Raw genomic sequence first — 20,948 nt, 5'->3', positions numbered from 1 at the left:
CTTTCTCCATATCTTCCTGTGTCCCCTGTCTAGCGTCTATGGCAACTCCCTATCTTTTTACGTCCCTCAGTACCTATCTATCATATCTTTCTGTTCCTGCCATACCCGTGCGTCTGCAGTATTCAGTATCTGACCACCATCCCATCTCCCTTGCACATTCCACGAATATCTCTATCACTCCCCATTTCCCTGTTTGTGTTCCTTCCCCGTGTCCGTATCGGTTATGTAGGTACATACATTCTTCCTCAGTCTCCAATTATCTCCACATCACCTTCCCGGCTTTCTACTTTCTCCCATGCCCAGCAGAGGAAGGGTCCATTTAGAGCCCTCTCTCATCACATCTCCTCCGCTGCCTCACGAGTCTCCATAGTCAGGTATCTCAGTTTTTCACCTCCCATGTTTCAGTCGAACGTGCCCCATGGCGGTCCCGCCGTCCCACCTTGCATCTCCCAGTTTTTGACTACTCACGCCAATGATTCATTTCCCGGCCAAGTCTAAGAAAACTCAAGGTTTTCACATTCAGTGCTTTCAAAAGACGACCCAGAACACCCAAAGGCCAAACAGCGCAGAAAAGACGAGGTTTGTATTAGAAAACAAGAGCGTGCTCGAAGACACTTCATGACCCCCATTTCCTCTTCTTACACAGTGTAAGCCATTCATACGTCCTTGTTTACTCTCATCTACATCACATACACCTCACTACATAGTGCATCCGCACAATGTAACAATGCTGAAAAGCATCGCTATTTGTGATAATGGCGCACATTAGAAACAAACACTTCTTTTAAGACGAACGACAATGTTGTCTGAAGAAACAGAACGCAAGGCACACATTGTTGGTCACGAATGAGGACGAATATGCATGCATTTTTTCGATTCACAAAACCACCGGAGTTTTAAGCAATAGTTGAATGGCCGCTCACGTTATAAATCGAACATCGTACACGTCCTGTCCACAATTCCACATCATGTGTGACTTCAAGTTACGTAACGCCCAGTATGAGGAGACAGTTTTTATGAGGACACAGTTAACACATCCGCAACCATGCGTCGCACAATATGAAGCACACAAAGTGAAATTCTCCATACTACAGGGTAAGTGGTATGGCCAACCTCGCTTCAAACCACGGTATGCACAGTATGACCTTATGAGAGGCAGTACGGTATGTAAAGTAAGGCCGCTCGAGAGTCAGCCAAGGAACGCTACGGTTGGTTCCAATTCAGGTGACACGACGGGTGAAAATGGTGTGTTGTCTGTCTCTCTTAGAATTGGCTCGACTTTTCGTCCTGATTCTGAGAGGACCTCTCAGTCTGACGACCTCAGCGATACATTCATGTCTGACTAAGGGAATAGTCTGAACATCTATGCTCGAGTTTGGTTTTCTATCGCCACCTAAAGCAGCAAGTAATGAAACTAACGATCGATTCCAAATGGTGCCCAATACCCATTTATTTCAAGTCCGGTAAAGCAGATAGCTTTATGTTACTTGACCAAGTGAGCTGTTTTCCAACACTCAGTTCGCAATTCAACTATAGAAGCGAAATGTTTACAAGTGTTGCGCATATTTTCTTCAGAGCCATCGTCTAAGCTGGCGTGGCTGACCTTCCTGCTCTCAGAACTCCTTGGTCCCAGTCAAATGCACGATGATTCGACCACAACAAACCATCACAACCATAACATTCTGAAGTGTTGTCGCCGATGATAGGGTCACTGAAGTCTCGCTAATGAAGTTATGAACACCATGACTCATACACCACCACAACCGTCATTGGGAGTGCAGCTCCCGTCACAATCATGCCGTGATCTTCTTCCACACAAAAGTGCATTTTCGGATAGTTCAGAACTCAGAAGTCAACATAACTCGCCACTCACCGACCTAACGACTCTTCAGTGCGTGATTCATGTGCAGTAGACCTGACCACTGATGGACCATCATTGTAGGTGACGCCACTGGCGCACATTATAAGTGTCGCGGTAGTCGAGCGGCCCAGAGGAAGTGGCAGTATCTCTGGCTGTTTCTGAGGCCCGGGACCGGTCCGTGCCATCTCATACTACGCCCGGCACAGCGGCACTGGCCTCACCTGTCAATACACAGACAGAGGGGGCAGTCAGAAGAGCTACACGATGTCACCGGGCTAGTTTGGACACACTGAACGCCAGGGTAGCAAGGTTAGCGGGTGGCCCATCACTGGGAAAAGTTATCACTGCTAAAGCCTGATCACTGAGCTTGGAGGCTGAGACTCCGGATCATAACGAAGACAAGACACAGTCAAGAGATTCAGATATCTTGAAAATACGATATAAAACCAATGACACCATTGTCATTGTTGAATTGTGGCGTCAAATATGACACGAAGCATGATCCATGTTTTGATGAAATGACCCGACCCGACCAATAACGTTCGAATCATGGTTCACAAATGATTGAAACTACAGTTTGATGATCGTGTCCACACCCGTAGCACGTCGATTATCCGCCCCATGATACATAGTAGAAAAGGAAGCACCCACCCATTCATCCTCCAACCCACATCTCTCATCCCCGTCCAAACTCACGTCTCCTCGAGCCATAGTCGATGATCTCGGAGAGACACCGTCCAAACTCCCTCAGCACCCTCTGCTGTCCCTCCGCCGTATCCCCAGCCAGCGCCGCCTCCGTCATCAGACACGACAGCGTCGCGCTGATGACGTCCTGCGTCACCCGCACGGCGGCCGGAGCTTTCTCGGTGACGGGGAAGGTGGCCACTTTGAGGCCGCCCGTGCGCCGCGGGCCGCGGCCCGAGGAGGGGCCCGCTTCGGTGGGGAGGAGGGATAGGGAGTCCTCAAGCGCGGATACTCCCGATCCTGTGGGGAGAGAGGGGGGTAAGTTTGGGGAGGAGTGGGGGTTGGTCTGGGGGAGTCAGACTACGTGAGATAAAATGAGTTAGTTTGGGGACAGAGCAAAGGAATTTGAAGCTAGTACGGGAGATCAAGTAACGGGACTCAGTCTGGGAGAGGGAGGGAGGGTAAGTCCACATTTCATATCAATGTGGTCACTCGCTGTGTAAGTGCCTCTGATGGATTCAACAAACGAAAAAAAAAAACTCCAAAGCTTTCAGTCTGATTCAACGCATCAGTCAGCGTCACAAACCTTTGGCATTTATATGTGATAGCCTCAAAATCAGCAGTGCTATCTCACATCCACAGATAACAGTAGTACATAACAGTAGTACATCTCATCTTCATCAAAGCTATTAAAGGGACCCTCCCACCTTAACATTAGATTTGAGTTGAGATAGCCAAAATGGGGTCCCTGGCTCACAATTACCGGTTTCGGCACTCACAACATCGAGAAATGCCTTAAATCGGAAATATTGAATTTCAAAATTGCAGCATTTTGATTCAGAGGGGCTAATGCTCAGGAATACCCCTCTGAATGTGTGACGTCAGCGCAGATATCTAACGATTTTTAAATGTTTGACTAAAACGTTTTGTAGCACGCGGTGGTAGGTATATGCTATTTGCGCGCAACATCTGCCGCAAACGCCGCACTTCTAAAATAAAGTCGCTAGAAACAGCGGAGATCACAAAAAGTAAACAAAAGTAAAAGTCTAATATCTTGAAAACCGGTGAATATTTTTCGGTGAAATTTGGTAGATATTCGTTTTCGCTCTTTCTGAACCGAGCGACATCACTTTCATGCCAATTCATAAACTTTTTTGAAGGTGGGAGGGTCCCTTTAAACAATCCCCAATTCAGCACAGTAGCTACACCAGACCTGCCCTGTGACCCGCCGTCTGTCCCGTGACCCCTATAACTGACCTGCGCCGGGCCGCGGGGGACGAGTGTTGGCCGACTCGTAGTTCTTACAGCCCATGCATTTACACTGGGTTGAACAGAAGATCTTGGCCTGTTGGGACAGACAGAGGCGAATACGCGTCAGTGCCCAGTGGTATGACAATTTTTATGATGTAAGAACATGGGTGGCAGAGATCACTTGATGACATATCAATAAATATGCGACATCAATCGAATAACTGAACGTGAAATGAAGTGAGCGATAAGGCAGATGCGACAAGCCGAATCCGAAAACAAAAAGAATTTAAATTAAGTGTGCAGTAATTACGAACCAATCGACATCAAGGATATTCCTAGATATTTTAGATATTCTTTCGATATATGAGTTGGCTGGCCACCCATCTCATGCTATCGTGAGTCGTGAACACTACGGCCATGACGTCACCCACCTCATAGCACTCGCAGTAGTTCTTCAGACACCCGCTCTTCTTACAGTTGCACCCCTTCTGGTGTTTACGGGTCTCATTATCCGATTTGCCGATTTTCGGTTTGAACGCGAACGGGTTTCTGTCGAGACAGGCTCGGATGGCCCGCTGCCGCTCCTCCTCTCGGTCCAGCGAGTTGAAGCAGTTGGTGCAGTTGCAGTTGTTGCAGAACTCGCCCGAGGCGAAACAGTCGCAGTACCTGACGCCGAGAGGAATTGGGATGTCAGGGCGCAATACAGGTTCACGAACAGAACAAGAGAGATAGCTGACAGGCGGATGTCCTAATAAGAATGGTTTCTAGATGAAAAACGGTGAGGACAGGAACAAAAACTGATCTGAAGCGGATGGATCAAACTTAATATTGCATGGTTTACGCCCCCTCCCCCTCCCTTAGTCATGCCGTTTCGCTCACAGTTTGAGGCACTGGCTCTTGGTGCAGTTGCAGGGCTTGCGTGGACGGATCTGCACATCGCTACCGCGGGCGGCGGCTCGAGCCATGTGCGTCGAAGGCGGCTTCTGTCAGGGGACAGGCGCGCAGTCGCACCGGCGAGACGGAGTCAGAGCAGGGGAGCTCAACAGAGCGGGTACGTATAGACAATTTTTGGACAACTACGCTAATTGAGCGGTACCTATATGTAGTGGTGGATAATTGTGCCGAGTTGGGGTAGCACGAGCTTTCCCAATGCCACGCCGGCTTGGCTTTGAAGCCGCGACAAACGGCGAAGGTCAAGGTCACCGCTAGGGCGGCGGCGGATTTGCTGCCCCCGTGCTACCTCAACTCGGCACAATTGTCCAGCCCTGCCTATATGAATATAAATAGGTACTAGAAGTCAAATAGATTACACGAAATCCTAGAAATGGCAGGAATAGATAGAGTATTAATAGTTAAAAATACAATAAGCAATCAGAGGATAAGCTATGATGAGCACTGAGCAGTGTAGATCCTGGCTAAAACTGTAGGCTGACCAGATTCTCTCCCACAACCCCAGCCACTCTCACTAACCTATCCCGCCCCTCTCATCCCCTCCCTTACCGGCACTCTGGTGGGTGGCGCGGGTCTGTTCAGCCTCGCCGGTGTGTGCATCATGGGCCTAGGTCTGCTGTACTCCGCGCCCGTTATCATCTGCTCTATTGTTCCGCCCTGAGCGGAGGACCCCACTACCGGTGCCGCAGGTAGCAGCAGACGCTGGGTCGGAGGGGGAGGCGCTATACGACCTCCCGGCGCGATGGCGATCTTCACAGAGCTGCCGGCCGTGGCGGTCGGAGGAGCCGAGAAGACGGGCTGGTTGGCGGACGAGCCGACCACGCGCACAAACTGCACGGGCTGCGGTACGGAGATGGAGTGTCACACGGGCGTCGTGGTGAGCGCGTTCGTATAAACATTGCAGACAGAAGTGTGGCGGTATCGTCGGTTGGTCACTGGAAAATAAATGACATTTATACAATTAAATACAGTCGTTTATAATGAAAAAACTATTAAACAATAAAACATTGAAGAAAAGGCTCACTAGCCCACAACACAGCCCGCTCATGATAATGTCGCCTCTTCCCTCTCTCACACACTCACCTGTGACTGACTGCGTCCCACTGCCTGCGGCAGGCCCGACTGGGTGAGAACTCTGAACGGGGCCTGAGGCGGCGCTCCCGCCGCTGCCGCCGCTGCCAGGCCGCCCTGCTGAGAGGGAAGGTTGAAAGGTTAGATATGGGACTGTGACTTCATTATGTTGGTCATTTGAAACACCATGCCCCCTCCCCACTTCCCCACAAGCAGACACACACACACAGACAACGGTAATCACTCGCACATGAAATGAAAAGTTGCAAGACTAGCCTCTGCTAAAAGTTAGGCGGTCGCATCTTGGTTTGGTAATGCAACGGTCATAACAGTAAATACAGCTACAAATCGTTTGGAAATTCAATAGACATACATACAACTCCTCAAATTAGCACGGTCAAACAGTCATGACAAGCCGGGTGAGAAACATTTAATGAGCATTTGATAAGACCACCACAGGTAAAAGCATGTTCATTTATTTGCTTACCTTGGACTGCTGACCGGGCGACGATCGCACCACGATCCGCTTTGTGGGGCTGCCTATCTGTTTGACACCCTCTAATGTCGTCAGCTGAGAAAAAGATAGACGAAACACATGGATTAATGAGAGCAGTGAACATGTGTACCTTCTGTGTTCGAACAGACGTGTAAACTGAATCCCATTGTGTGTTAGGAATGGCATGCAGTATATATATCTATGAAGCTCCAATGCCTTGGCTATGGGTCTAAGGACGTACTAAGACTCGAATGAGGAAATCAATTCAAAGGGTATGTTTGTGAAAGACAAGAATTAAAGCTGACATGTCCAGCTAGCTCTTGTATTGTATTGTATTGTATTGTATTGTACTGTATTACCATCATGGACAATCCACACGTGTCGCGGTGATTACTGCCCATCAGTTTTGTGCACACGCCCAAAGGTATGATGTAGCAAAACATTCGCGTCAGACAGTCGCCGCCCCCATTCCACGCACCTTCTTGGGACTGAAGATGCCCAGTCGCTGCGCCTCAGCCGAAGTCAGTGTGATGGTGTTGGAGGCCCCCAGCTGCAGCGGAGGTGGCGCGGCGACACGAACCGTGGCCGTGGAGCCCATCATACGGACCGGCGCGGAGGTGGACACCGCCTGCTGGGAGCCGGGAGAGAGAGGGTTGGGGGTAAAAGGGTAGATAGGTAGGGTTACTTCAGCACAATGGATACATGATGAGCCGACAGGGATAAGTAATGGGTAGATACTAGATAGGGGTTACATAGGGGTAGGGGTAGGGGTAGAGCACATCGGAAGCATAAGCGGAGGCCGTAGGCAAAGGTGTAGGTAATGGGGGTGATAGGGGTAGGGTTAGTTCAGCACAGTGAATGCAGGATAATATGGCTGTTGAGGCGTTCCTAAGTCCTTATTAATAGGGATGGGGCGAGGATAGATGGTACAGTACGCTGGATGGATGCATGTTGTTAACGATGTCTGCACATTGCTAAATACAGACAAACGAGCAGTTTTGTCAGCAGTTGGTTGATATTCACGCTCAGTGACCAAAGTATTCACAATATTCTGCGAGTCTTAAGAATCAGATGACAAACATCGCACTAGAATCAACACATATTCTCTTCCAAACACACAAAAGTACAGACACTGGCCTCTCCCTCTCAACCCCCCGCTCCCAGCCCACCGGGATAGAGCACTCTCCCCCTCACACATACACAGCACACTGCCCCTCCCCAAAGCATCACTTCCCCTCCGGCCTCCCCCAAAATCCCCCTTCTCACTCACCTGACCGGGCGATATGAGATACTTGGTCAGGCTGCCCGGCGCCGTTCCGGCCGCCCGACGTCCCATCACCGCCGTCACCCGGCTGGCGGCGGCACGAGCTCCCTGTCCGGGAGCCAGGCTGGAGACACTGATATTGCCCAACTGGGTGACACCTCCCGGCCCGGCGCCAGGAGAGTTGCCGCTCTGCAGCACGACAAACGAGCCTGGGGAAAGAGAGTGTTGGTTCATGTAGGTACCATGCAGTGCACAAGTACAACAAAGGATCCAAATGTTTCAGAGTTTATCCTCAGTTTCCCAACCGGGCTAAAGGGGTCAAGCTCAAGACCTACGTAATAAGCTCCGCTTAGCGCGGGCTCCGGCTCTGTCAAGCAGTTCATTCAAACATTACAGATATAATTGTTTTTAAAAAATGGTCAGAACTGGAAGAGACTCAGCTTGTTGGATCTAGACAGTGCAGGGCCTTCCTACTAATTCTGAGTGTTCCGATTTCATGTAGTCAGAATGAATGGTGTGCAATGGCCCTTCAACCAAGGTAGTTATTCGAGTAGTGTCCTGAGCTGTAGTGCCAGCAACTAGCATGGCACTACTTCAGATAATGCTGAAATATAGAAGGCCAATACACACTAGCCAAAAGCAATAGTAAAAAGCAGTTTGGATTGAACAGAGAGGGCACAGGGTTTACAGACCATGGAAGAACTAAGGTTGAGCATCCTACCAAGTTATCACATCTTTGTAACTGCAGATAATTTTATTTTAGCCAGAACACCTCACACAACTACCCCTTGTTCATAAGTTATGAAGCACTGCTATAAAATAAAGCACTGACCAGATGGGGCTGGTTGTCCCTGCTGGTCGGTGGCTGAAGCAGGCAGCGGATCGGCAGGCTTCCCCAGCATTGGGTCTGAGCTGGTGCTTGTCAGAAGGGTCTCTGGGTCAAAATCCATGGCCTCCATGTTTGCTAAATCTGAAATGGAAAATCTGAAACAATACAGTAAGAAGGTAAGACCCAGGGTATTTGTAACAATAGGTCTGATCATCAATTGTGGTGCAGTTGCTATGAATATGCAATGGCAGAAATTGTAGGTTGTATCATGTGTTTTAGGGCCTAAGTAGGTTGGTAGGTTATAGGTTGATTAGGTAGGTAACATAGGTTGTAGGCTGATATAGGTCGGCAAGTTAGTAGGTTAGTAGGTAAGGTTAGGTCAGGTCAGATTAAGCTTATTTCTTACATTTGTGCCACATGTATTATATAAGGATTCAGGATGACAAATAATGCAGTATTTATAAATAATGCAGCATTGAAAAATATGCAGTACCTACCTAACTATTTATGCTTGAAAAGTGAATCTTATTGTAAATTTTTACCAGAACCAGTAGATATAATTGCAATTTGCAGTTTGCATAAAAATGGGAGTGCAAATGGTTACATAAAAGAGGGCTGTTACACATAAGCAGTCATGGAATTTTAGAATGTTTCTTGAAAAATTTATGCCGATGCTGGGGTTGGCTGGGGTGCTCAAATGTTGCACAGGTCCCGGGGCTATAATATCATCAATAAGAATGTGAAAAAGCTGATAGTAAAACGTCATACGATTCTATCCTTTGCAAAGGAGCAAACGGTACCTTGTATTTTTGAAATACTGACAGAAATTAGCTCGTAATCAAGAAGAAAACCGACCGCGCGCCTCTGTCCACGGGAACAGCGCGCACGAATTTTCGGTTCAATACTGGCGCTGGCGCGGCATTCGAAAACCGCCAAACAGCATATTTTTTATTACAGATGGTATTTATAAGATCTAGAGAAATGCATCAAATATTCGAAGAAAAATGTGACTGTTGAAAATATTTTCCGAACAAAAAACGTCAGGGGGGAAAAATATATTCGTTTTGAATATTAATTCCAAAGGAACATTTATTTCACCCTTTCTCTTTAAAAGAATAAGAAAGAAAAATCCGCGAATATTTGAATAAGTCTAGGGAGCTAGCGACTTTTAAATCTTATCTCACTTTCTGCGACTTTTATTTATTGCCGACGCCACTAAAGTTCTTCTTTCTTTTGTGCCGCCCTTGTAAGCTTGAAGCTTGAAGCGCTGCCCATTGCTTTTATATTTAGAGCTTTTGTTCTGTGGCTTCGTATTTCTTTATTTTCTCAAAATGCTTTCAAGTAAGCTGCTTCGCTTCAGTACGGTGTCTGGTATTGGTCCCCTTCGAAGTCTGTCTGCCTCAGCTCCCTTGAAAGATGCAATCAAAACGGTTACAGTTATTGGAGGTGGCTTGATGGGATCCGGCATTGTGCAGGTTAGTGGATAACCTTTTGAATTTATAAACAAAGAACATGAATTTCTCCTTAGATGGAACGTATGTTATAAGAACTGAGCCAGTTCTTCATCAATTTTAAAGTGACTAGTAAGGACACCACCATTTTTCACTCAATGACGCTCATTCACGTAACATGCTGAGCACTGGTTACGCTGAACCTAGCTGCAAATTAGGCTGTCTTGGCCAAATGCTATTTCCTTTTTGTATGATACTCGGAAGCTTAGAATGTCTTTCAATCGATGGCAGATTTATGGAAGTCACTTCGGTATCGGTAACCCTGGCGTCACCGGTAGCGTTTTCGTTCAAGGTTAAGGTTTCCTGCATTAGGCAGTATTAGGCCACCGTGCCAAGCCATAGCATGCTGTGACGTCACTGGGTAAGAGAACGTACCACGCTATCAGTATCGACTGAGACTCAGATAGACTCAGAACGACTCAGGCAGACTAAAACTGACTCAGGCAGACTCAAACTGACTCAGACCGACTCAACCGACTCAAATAGATTCCGATCGACTCAGATCGACTCAGAACGACCCAAACTGACTCAGACCGACTCAACCGACTCAAATCGATTCCGATCGACTCAGACCGACTCAGAACGACTCAACCGACTCAAATAGATTCCGTTCGATTCCGATCGAATCAGACAGACTCAGAACGACTCAGGCAGACTCAAACTGACTCGACTGACTCAGAACGACTCAAACTGACTCAGACCGACTCAAACTGACTCAGACCGACTCAACCGACTCAAATCGATTCCGATCGACTCAGACCGACTCAAAACGACTCAGGCGGACTCAAACCGACTCAAATCGATTCCGAGCGACTCAGGCAGACTCAGAATGACTCAGACAGACTCAGAATGACTCAGGCAGACTCAAACCGACTCCGGACTCAGGCAGACTTAAACTGACTCGACCGACTCAGAACGACTCAAACTGACTCAGACCGACTTAAACTGACTCAGACCGACTCAAACTGACTCAGACCGACTCATCCGACTCAAATCGATTCTGATCGACTCAGACCGACTCAGAACGACTCAGGCGGACTCAAACCGACTCAAATCGATTCCGAGCGACTCAGGCAGACTCAGAATGACTCAGGCAGATTCAAACAGACTCAGGCAGACTCAAACAGACTAAAATCGATTCCGAGCGACTCAGAAAGACTCAGAACGACTCAGGCAGACTCAAACCGACTCAGGCAGACTCTGGCCGATTCAGATAGACTCAGGCAGACTCAAACCGACTCAGGCAGACTCAGACTGATTCAGCTCGATTCCGAGCGACTCAGAAAGACTCAGAACGACTCAGACAGACTCAGGCGGATTCAAACCGACTCAACCGACTCAAATAGAGTCAGTTTGAGTCTGCTTGAGTCGGTTTGAGTTTGCCTGAGTCGTTCTGAGTCTGTCTGCGTCGATCAGAATCGATTTGAGACGGTTGAGCCGGTCTGAGTCAATTTGAGTGGTTCTGAGTCGGTCTGAGTCGATCGGAATCGATTTGAGTCGGTTAAGTCGGTCTGAGTCAGTTTGAGTCGTTCTGAGTCGGTCTGAGTCGATCGGAATCGATTTGAGTCGGTTGAGTCGGTCTGAGTCAGTTTGAGTCGTTCTGAGTCGGTCGAGTCAGTTTGAGTCTGCCTGAGTCGTTCTGAGTCTGTCTGAGTCGATCGGAATCGATTTGAGTCGGCTGAGTCGGTCTGAGTCAGTTTGAGTCGTTCTGAGTCGGGTCTGAGTCGATCGGAATCGATTTGAGTCGGTTGAGTCGTTCTGAGTCAGTTTGAGTCGTTCTGAGTCGGTCTGAGTCGATTGGAATCTATTTGAGTCGGTTGAGTCGGTCTGAGTTAGTTTGAGTCTGCCTGAGTCGTTCTGAGTCTATCTGAGTCTCAGTCGATACTGATTGTGATAGCGTGGTACGTTCTCTTACCCAGTGACGTCACAGCATGCTTCGGCTTGGCACGGTGGCCTAATACTGCCTAATACAGGAAACCTTAACCTTGAACGAAAACGCTACCGGTGACGCCAGGGTTACCGATACCGTCACTTCTAATTTGACCATTGTTTGTATTCTCGATACCAATGGCTCTCAAAGTAACTGCCATTAAATTTGATAATGTGGATTGCTCATGATTGCTCAATAGATAAGAATACAATACAAGACATTCCTGAAAGGGCTTCCTTATTGCTATTTTAGATCAATTCTTATTTTGCTGTTTCAAAGATTTGAACGAAAATACCTGCTTAAAGAAGGTAGGTATTAATTAGTTATATTGTGATTTAGGAGAGTTCATTCCATTAACAACCATCAATCTTTCTGGTACTTAAATTACTCCCATAGCTTTCCTATTTAGGGGAGAGTGGGGTAAGATGCCCAGGGTGGGAAAGACGCCACACCCCCTCTAGCGGCGAAACAAAGAATCGAACCTGGAAATTTATGTTCTTAGCGTAAAGCGGAAGCCTGCCTTGTTAACTGCACAAAAATTTGCGAAGCTCAGTTGGGCAACGGCTGGCTGGTGATTGCATGTTTTTTATGTGCTGCTTTCAACAAATATTTTGGTGTCAAAACATTGTAAATATCAAAAAAGGTAGATAATTTTTGCGTCCCTTGCTATAGTCGTGATACATTAACATGCGTGTACTGTGTCCCAAACAGTTTTTTTCAGGGTGTAGTTTTATGGCTAACAAATTGTACTGATTTAATGTTACTTCGGTACCTTGGGGTAAGATGCCCCCTGTCCTGATGGGGAAAGACGCCCCCCTAAATCCGTAGGCTGTCCTTCAAGCAGCCCGTCAAATCATTTATTACATACTTGTGATAAGAGACAAAAGCCGATCTGGGACTATTGAGAGTCCAGTACGGTCGGGTGCTCCCCATGCCGGTCTCTCGGCCCACACAGCGACTTTTTGGGCGGCATCTGACTCTGAGAGCCCTCACGACGGCCTCTGTGGGCCCCATTATTGGCTCCAAGGCCCCTCACGACATCCTTTGAGGGCTCCCACGTTGGCTCCACGGGCCGCGCAGGCATCTGAGGTCCCACGATGGGCTCGAGGGCCCTCAAGCATCATGAAGACCTATAAGGGCCCCACAGCGGTCTCCGAACGCCACCACGGAGGCTTGTTTGGCCGCGCTGAACTAAGCTAGCCCTAACGATGACCTCTGAAGCCCCTTACGACTACTTTTGAGGGCCCTTCGATGACGTTTGGTGTCTACTGCAGGTTCGAAGGGACTACTGATTCGTTCAGGCGATTCACGTGCCCATTTATGTCACTTATAGTGCAGGGGGCATCTTACCCAACGCCAGGGGGCGTCTTTCCCACCCTGTGGGGTAAGATGCCCCCTTTCACTTCTTCAGGAAAATGCTTAATAGCAAAAAGAGTTATCATATTCCAGGCACGAAATTGTGATATTTTTGGAGAAAAATGATGTCGGCTTCTGTTGAAACTCCAAGTTTTTGCTTTCCTATCGTCATTTTCGAATAATATATGACAAAGTAAAACCCTGGGCATCTTTCCCCACTCTCCCCTACATAAGAAGGAAATAATAGAATACATAATCTTGAGTAAATAGTTATGTATGCTACTTGCCAATTTCATCAAAGGTAGTTATGAATGTGTGTTTGTTTGAGGTCTTTGTAAAACAGTCATCTTGTTGGAACACACCCCACTGTATTGGTCTGTTGACACATTGTGATGTGTTTGCTCTGACAGGTGGCAGCCCAGACAGGTCACAAAGTCACCCTGGTTGATGTCAAGGATGAGTTCTTGGACAAGTCCAGAGCCAACATTGAAGGCAGCATCAAGAGGGTCGCAAAGAAGATGTTTAAGGTATGAAACATTTGTCTCAGATGATTGGTCATTACATGGCTCATGAGCATGAATAAGAGTTTTGAGGTTAGTTTTATTTCACTTAGAGGCTACAGGAATAAAATGTAGAATGCAATAGGTATGTGTGGCTAAAATAAACTTTCATTTTTCTTTACTGGCAGCTTTAATTTTGATGTTTTTTTTCTTCTTAGAACATTTCACCATTTACCAATCAGCCTATGAATAGGTTGTACCCAACTTTTCACTTGATAGAATGGTAACACACAGATTAGCAAAAGTTACCTTTTAGAATTTTGCATAAAGGTGCCTAACTGAAAAGCTTCCTGCTTTGAAAGCTATTAATGTATACACATTTTTATTTACCAATGCCAAAATATATGTCTTCATTGCCTTTCCTAACACCCCTGCCCAATTACTTTTGGGTGCAAAATGGCCATTGTTGTTGGAGTGCTCTAAAGTCCCAATAAAGAAACAAATGCCTGATCATTTTTTCCCATCGAATCAGGAGGATGCCGACGCAGCCGGGAAGTTCATCTCGGAGTCGCTGGCTCGTATCACCATGACAACGGACACGCTGGAGGCCGTCCGCGACACCGATCTCGTCATCGAAGCCATCGTCGAAAACCTGGGCGTCAAGCAGAAACTCTTCAAAGCCATCGACGAGGTGAGCTGGCACGTATCGATCGGATACGATCAATATACGATATATATCGGATGCGTGACCGGAGACGTAGGGTCGTAGAATACCCGTAAAATACTGGGGCTGTATTTCAGTGGGAAATGTCTAGAAAAATTGAAGGAAGGAAAAGCTAAAAATTGAATTCCCATAGGTCCAAATCCAAATAATGTCTAAAATACCGTTTTTTTCGTTTTCCGTCAACCCGTTTCTCGTTCAGCTTTTCCCCCACATGAATTAGTGCAGTTTCAATCATTCCAGCAGAGAACAGCAGAGCCCCGGCAGCAGGCCTTGTGGCCTTGAACCGGGCGACGGGGGCGCGTATGACTGTGCACATTCTGTACCCGTCCAGGGGCACGTCGAGCGTGGTTTGTGTCAATGACGCCCCTTTGTTTACCACTGACGTTTGACGGCAGTGACCTTTGGATACATTTTGGAGTAATGGCCCTTGACGAGGATATGGAAACAAAGCCTTGTCCGATTGTGTGTTTGCGCTAATTTTTTTCAGTCGGAGCTGGGTACTTCGTGCCTAACGTGCAGCTCTTGCATTTAAGAAGTGGTCGGTATCGATCGATATGTTGTTAATCTCTATCAACCGGTGTCCGTGCCGTTACACAACTCACAAGTCCGACAAGTATGGGCTTTAAAATAAAACACGAAAATGGAAAAACACGTAAACGTAACCGATGACCCTATCTACTGATAAACTTCGTGAAATGATGTCAACCAATTGGTTACATCTATCGTAGTTGTGCGACAGAACGTTATAAGTGTTATTGACGGTAAGCGTTGACGGCTCGCGAAATCAAATCACCTTATATTCTATGAGTTATCGCATTCTCGTCATTTTTTGCTGGCTCGCTCTTACTGTATTTAACATAGCATTCTGTAAAAAGAGTCTGTATATCCAATTCCAAACACTAACAGGATATCTCACGTCTTTCACATCCGCAGGTCGCGCCGCAGAAGACCATCTTCACGTCCAACACGTCCTCGATCCCGATCACCCAGATCGCTGAGCCGACCTCGCGCAAGGACCGGTTTGGTGGTCTGCACTTCTTCAACCCGGTGCCGGTCATGAAACTGCTGGAGGTGAGTGGTACAATCCGATTGGTGAGGTATGTGTTTACGTCAAACAAGAGCATCAGCCGAGGAAGCTACATTTTGCGAACTGTGTTTTGAGGTTATCGGTGGAGCCAACAAATAACTAAATGCACTTACTTACTGTTCTCAGTGTGTTTGGAATATGTGCATTTGAGACGTATATTTATATTTTAACTTGTAATTCTATTCTGACGAAGGTTGTTTGGAACCGAAACTTCAATAAAAGTAAGTGCATTTAGTTATTTGTTGGCTCCACCGATAACCTCATAACACAAATATGTCCTTAAATAATCAGCATTCTGCGAACTAACGGAGGTATGACGTGAAAAATGAGGGAAAGGAGGTAACAGCAAACAGCAAATTAGCTGAAGTTTTGTTTCGTTTGTTAATATTGTTTTTGAATCTGTCATTATTGCTGAAAGTTATACTGAACCAAGCAAAAATTAGCTGAACAAATACGGTAGCGGTGTGTGCAGGATGTAGGGCATACAAATTTAAACATTCTGTTGAGCTGTATCTAACTTCAATCTTCGATATATTCCGCGCGTATAGAGTGCTGGTCAAAACCCAAACCACACACAAAGCCACGACGGTACCTCACCCCCAACCCCACATACCTCCCCCAGGTGATTTCAATCCAGCAAACCTCAGAGGAGACCTTCAACCGAATGCTAGAGTTTGGCGCCGCCATGGGAAAAACCACTGTTCGGTGCAAGGATACGCCTGGCTTTGTGGTGAACCGACTGCTCGTGCCGAATCTGCTGGAGGCTATCCGCATGCTGGAGCGAGGTGAGATAGTGGCCCGGTGGCTGGTGGGGTACGATAAGTGACGATACTTTGCTAGAAGGTTGAGGAAGAGGTTGATGGTGGGGTGTGAGCTGTGATAATTCGGTAGGTTAGGAGTTTGAGAGGGAGGTGTTGAGAGATTATGCGAATTAGGTTATTTGATAGGTGATACGTGCTGCTTTTTCACTGTACATAAATCTCCAGCGGCATGTTAGGTGCTCAATGCTCATCTTTTTTCATCCTAAAAGGGTCGCCATTCTGACATGTCCTGCGCCAAGACCCGATGAATTGGATGTGCGAGCTAATTAATAGTAGGTCCTTCCTCTGTGCCGTCCGACTGGCATTGATACAAAGGACGTGGACCCTGACCTTCACCCCTCAGTTGCTCGGAGCCCATGCCTCTTGATGATTAATCTTTTCGACGTCTCCTTGCTGTAGTTGATGTATATTCGACAATCGACTCCTAGCGTACCCACTCATTCTACCTCCCTCTCCCCCCCCCCACCCCCTGTTCGTCTCCAGGTGACGCCACGGCGCGTGATATCGACACGGCCATGAAACTGGGCGCCTCCTACCCCATGGGTCCGTTCGAGCTGGCGGATTATGTGGGTCTCGACACCACCAAGTTCATCATCGACGGTAGGTGGCGCGACGGTCGACGGATTCAACGGGGACGTTTGACCGCAGGGTGTTGTTTTATTGACAAAACACTATTCGTTGTGTAACGTTGGCATGTCGCCGGGTTGGGACAGAATAGGAATGGGGAACAGAAGGAATAATTAGAAAGGAATTTGTGCATGGAAACTTCGTGTGACAGTCACTGCTTGCTCTTTTTATCTTACGTATGTGATTGCTCGTCGTAAAACGATAGCAAAGCTGCACTTGACTTGAAATCGTGATATAAAATGTGCACGTTACAGGTTACATAATGCGTCAGACATGCCACTGACCTGATTAGAGTTGCAAAATTTTCCTACCGCACTACCGGCATGCCGGTAATTTTTCACTACCGCAGGTTTTTTCGTGGTATCTGGCATGTCTTGCCGGTAGCATGCCGGTATTGTTGATTTCGCACAAAAAATATATCAGCATATGATTCAAACTTTGGACACTAAGAGGCTATTAAATTGTAATAACAGCAATCTTAGCCACTGCAAAATACATTTAATTGCCAAAATGTGGCATCTCATGTAGGGGTAAGCCAAAATCAAGAATGCAGGTTTTTTAGTAGGTATGTCGGTAATTTGGTGGTGTTTTTGCTTGGGGCGTGGTAACATGCCGGTATCCCAGAAAATTTTTGTGGTGCCGGTAGCAGCCCATTGGGTAAACTTTGCAACTCTAGACCTGATGTGTACTTCAGTCATGTCTTGTTCAGCTGAACAGTCAGGTATCCACGTAATATATACATCGGGTATAACATAAATATTTAAGCAAAATTTTCACTCGAATCAGCCCTCTGCGTTAGTGTCGATCTACCGTGATTTCTTACAACATCCTCCCTCCCTTTCCCCCAGGCTGGCACGAGTCGTACCCGGAGAACCCTCTGTTCGCCCCGAGTCCGCTGCTCAACAAACTGGTGTCCGAGGGCAAGCTGGGCCGCAAGACCGGCGAGGGATTCTACCAGTACAAGAAGTAGGAGGGCGACCGGACATTCGCCAGGACGGGTGAGTGTGAGAGTCGGGAATGCGGGATGAAGAGCTGAATTCTTGAACAGTCGGGCACAAAAATATGAGCTGGAGAGCTAAGAATGAGAGTTGGTTAATCATTGGCTTAGCGGTTGAATTATTATTCGTTTGTCATTGGAGTGTCTCATCGAATAATGAAAATATTTGAAATATTAATTTTTTAAGAATGATGTATCATGCGCGAAACCAAGTTCTCAAACGATGCATGGTGGACCTTACGGTCTGTTTTTGCACGTGAAATGGTGCGTGCTTACGTAAGATGTAAGCTTCTTATCGTGCGATGTATGCGTATAATGCAATGCACACGTTTCCGTCCATTTATGCTAAACTTAGACTGGTTTTTCTACCAATCGTAATCCTTGCATCAAAAGACGGTCTTTTGATTCAGGTTATCTGCTCGTGATAATTTGCTCTTCATATTAATCTGCTCTTCGAAATGCTGACGCGGTAATTATAAAAAAATCCTAAGATTCCGTTGCTCTAGCACTAATCTCCTTGTGCTCCTCCAGGGATCATCAACATTTCGGCCCCAATGACGTAATATGGAGGCCGTCCTGACGTCACTGGGATGCGATCGGCAGCAAGAAGGCAACAACGCATCGCACCACCAGTCCATCACTGGATTAAACAATGCAATTGTGGCTGGGATGAAAGTGGCGTACTCTGTATGTGAATTTTTGACGTGATGTATTTTTGTCGAGGATGGTACAATTTGTGGAAGTTTATCAAGGAGCAGTGAACTGGATTACATGCCATGTATTATACCGATTTATTGAATTGTGAGGGCTGTAGCGGTAATTGAATAAACTATACGCCTAATGATTGTGTTTCTTAGCGGTATTAACCTTCATATCGATGATATACGACATAACTATAATACGGATTATGTCCTGCGGGCGGTAGTTAACAAGTTCAGTTCAGCTCGAGCCCACGAAACTTTGATCCTGGGAAGGGTGGACTCATGCACTCATGTTGTGGGTCATTCCAGAATCCAGAAATAAGCGCATCTCAGGCTTACCATTTCAGAAAGAAATATCCGATAGAAAACATTACACATGTGATCAAATTCATACGTTGACAATCACCCCAACAAACAACAGCAGCATCTCTGCATCCGCTCTTTCTCCCCACTCTCTTTTCCCCTTTCTCTTTCTCCCCACGCTCTTTCCTCGATCGTCATCAGCGCACGGTCCACGCTGCATTGAAATGTAGCAATGTTGATGTAACATCGCATGCTTTTGATTTACTCCGGCGTGCAGCTTTTCATCGTTTCCTGTGTTTGCCGCTCTCCTTTCGGTTTTCGCGACCCATCATCGTGCCGAGTGCCTGCCAGCGGATGTTTTTTACCTGTCTTTTATAGCAGCTTCTATTAGCGGACTTGGGCCGGAAGCTCACTTCCATAACACAGTCACACGAGTCCAAATTCGAACTGTATCGATAAATGGCTGAATGATGTTTACAGTTTATTTGCGAACTGTGGTGCGTCAGGCTGTGCTTTTCATTACGTTGTTTTGCTTTGCAACTGGGTAGCGGGGTCATATTCTGAATTGCAAAGGGGCTACTGTTTTTGCGCGAGAGGGGATGCGGAGGGGGGGGGGGTTGCATAATCATTTGAGCAGACGATAGGGCTAGTCGTCTGCTATGAACTTTTTTCAAAACTTTTCGTAGCCAATCTCCAAAATCAACGTAGTTACCGATTATTGATCTATGGGTTTTTACCTTTCACGAATGAATAATGGTAATAAGGTTAAGCTACCACTAAAATGGTAAAAAAAGGTCCAATAGCTAGGTAAAGTGAGCTTATCGCTGATCAGGGCTGCGGCCTGCGGAACCGATGGATATTCGGTGACTCCGACTCCCCGAATTCCAAAAACAAACTCTGACTCCGGGCAGAAATGTCGACTCCGACCGACTCCGGCTCTGCAACCCTGTCGCTGATATTGCCTTTGCATGTTTTATGTTTATCATCTATGGCTGAAACAGAGGACCTCTGTGGCTCACAAATGTCGCCACATAACAATACCCCGAGTGAATCAGTTCAATGTCACAGCCAATCAGCGCGCAGATCAGCCGTACCCTTTGTGACGTCACAGAGGGGCATACTGCCGAGGGGACAGACGAGACAACCAGGCAAACTGCAGCGTTGTGGGGCTGTCATTGTACTGCCAGGTGTCAGCCATTACACACCATCTCTCCGACTCCAATTCTCCATTCAGCATCAACATCTCTTCGACTTCACCTCCTCCAACGTCACGATCTCTGCGACGTCGAACCGGTCGAAGATGAAGCTGTCCACACTGTTGATGGTGATGCTGGCGGCCTGTCTGCTGCTGCAGGCGACAGTTGTCGACGGACATTCTCAGGGACAGGACCCTGATTGTGATGACAGCGAGAGCTGGGATGACGTGATGGCTGGCTGTACCAGCACGGAGACCGAGACTCAAGGAACTACAACCCCGGTCAGTGGCTTATAGGCAGAAGGACTCTGATTGCTCATTTTCATTCAGTTTTGGCACAGATTTTGATAGCTTAGCGTCTCCAGTATCTTGATGAAAGGTTTCCGAGGCCTAGAAAGTTGAATTAGAAATCCCTGAAACACAGGTCACATAACATTATCACTTTATTTACTATGGCTTGTTCTGTTCACAGAACCTTGGCGGTGGTCGTAAATAGCGGGACAAGACTCAGCCAGACGACTGCAGGGCTAGCAAAACTCGCGGGGACCGTTCAGTCGACCGGCGGACAGCGGAGCCGATGGGGCATCGGATCCAAGCTTGTTCCAGTCCACGGTTCAACACAGACTGAGCTTGCGAACAAAGGAGACTCCCACAAATAATAATGGCTTAGCTGTTGTCTTTAAAGCCTGCTGAAAATGCTTGTCGCTTCAGCCGTCGCTTGATGATGTTGGAATGACATGAAGTGAACATGTTGCTCTAAAAGGGTCACATAAAATTTCAATTGATGGA

The 20,948-nt window shown here is 47.0% G+C and overlaps 3 protein-coding genes across 14 annotated transcripts; 2 read left to right on the top strand and 1 right to left on the bottom strand.

Annotated features, from left to right (window-relative positions):
* Positions 1–568: 568 nt before the first annotated feature.
* LOC122372540 (protein lin-54 homolog) lies at positions 569–9,318 on the bottom strand. Of its 12 annotated transcripts, XM_043349826.1 has the most exons (13): positions 9,208–9,253; positions 8,905–8,949; positions 8,411–8,562; positions 7,585–7,787; positions 6,793–6,945; positions 6,306–6,389; positions 5,831–5,938; positions 5,297–5,587; positions 4,676–4,779; positions 4,228–4,462; positions 3,803–3,890; positions 2,558–2,845; positions 569–2,082 (listed from the first exon to the last, which is right to left on the bottom strand). In XM_043349826.1, the coding sequence occupies exons 3-13, from the start codon at positions 8,535–8,537 to the stop codon at positions 2,048–2,050; spliced, it is 1,716 nt and encodes a 571-aa protein (XP_043205761.1). In that variant the 5' UTR covers positions 8,538–8,562; positions 8,905–8,949; positions 9,208–9,253; the 3' UTR covers positions 569–2,047. The 12 variants fall into 12 exon arrangements, with proteins under 12 accessions (XP_043205761.1, XP_043205771.1, XP_043205762.1 ...); XM_043349836.1 differs by lacking the exon at positions 8,905–8,949 and having other exon boundaries at positions 6,793–6,942; positions 9,230–9,318; XM_043349827.1 differs by lacking the exon at positions 8,905–8,949 and having other exon boundaries at positions 9,208–9,316.
* A 312-nt stretch (positions 9,319–9,630) lies between these two features.
* LOC122372541 (hydroxyacyl-coenzyme A dehydrogenase, mitochondrial-like) lies at positions 9,631–18,801 on the top strand. Its single transcript, XM_043349839.1, has 8 exons — positions 9,631–9,882; positions 13,615–13,731; positions 14,237–14,395; positions 15,362–15,499; positions 16,138–16,300; positions 16,820–16,936; positions 17,812–17,961; positions 18,492–18,801. Exons 1-7 carry the CDS (start codon positions 9,739–9,741, stop codon positions 17,931–17,933), a joined length of 960 nt encoding a protein of 319 aa, XP_043205774.1. The 5' UTR covers positions 9,631–9,738; the 3' UTR covers positions 17,934–17,961; positions 18,492–18,801.
* Positions 18,802–19,560: 759 nt separating this feature from the next.
* LOC122372543 lies at positions 19,561–20,948 on the top strand. The gene is made up of 2 exons (XM_043349841.1): positions 19,561–20,441; positions 20,632–20,948. The coding sequence occupies exons 1-2, from the start codon at positions 19,878–19,880 to the stop codon at positions 20,653–20,655; spliced, it is 588 nt and encodes a 195-aa protein (XP_043205776.1). The 5' UTR covers positions 19,561–19,877; the 3' UTR covers positions 20,656–20,948.

Source organism: Amphibalanus amphitrite, unplaced genomic scaffold (genome assembly GCF_019059575.1).
Source record: "Amphibalanus amphitrite isolate SeventyFive unplaced genomic scaffold, NRLGWU_Aamphi_draft 001370F_arrow, whole genome shotgun sequence".
NCBI classification, from domain to species: domain Eukaryota; kingdom Metazoa; phylum Arthropoda; class Thecostraca; order Balanomorpha; family Balanidae; genus Amphibalanus; species Amphibalanus amphitrite.
Note: the sequence above shows the minus strand (reverse complement) of the source record. Positions and strands in the feature narration are given on the sequence as shown.

Bases quoted from the DNA above. Each gene is read 5' to 3' on its own strand.
- LOC122372543 (XM_043349841.1), top strand. From the start codon at position 19,878: ATGTCGACTCCGACCGACTCCGGCTCTGCAACCCTGTCGCTGATATTG. The intron at 20,442-20,631 runs GTCAGTGGCTTA...TTCTGTTCACAG, and splicing joins CTCAAGGAACTACAACCCCG to AACCTTGGCGGTGGTCGTAA.
- LOC122372541 (XM_043349839.1), top strand. From the start codon at position 9,739: ATGCTTTCAAGTAAGCTGCTTCGCTTCAGTACGGTGTCTGGTATTGGT. The intron at 15,500-16,137 runs GTGAGTGGTACA...TACCTCCCCCAG, and splicing joins CGGTCATGAAACTGCTGGAG to GTGATTTCAATCCAGCAAAC. The intron at 16,301-16,819 runs GTGAGATAGTGG...GTTCGTCTCCAG, and splicing joins TATCCGCATGCTGGAGCGAG to GTGACGCCACGGCGCGTGAT.
- LOC122372540 (XM_043349827.1), bottom strand. From the start codon at position 8,537: ATGGAGGCCATGGATTTTGACCCAGAGACCCTTCTGACAAGCACCAGC. The intron at 4,463-4,675 runs GTGAGCGAAACG...TCTCGGCGTCAG, and splicing joins AAGAGCCAGTGCCTCAAACT to GTACTGCGACTGTTTCGCCT. The intron at 2,083-2,557 runs GTGAGTTTGGAC...GTGTATTGACAG, and splicing joins CGACTATGGCTCGAGGAGAC to GTGAGGCCAGTGCCGCTGTG.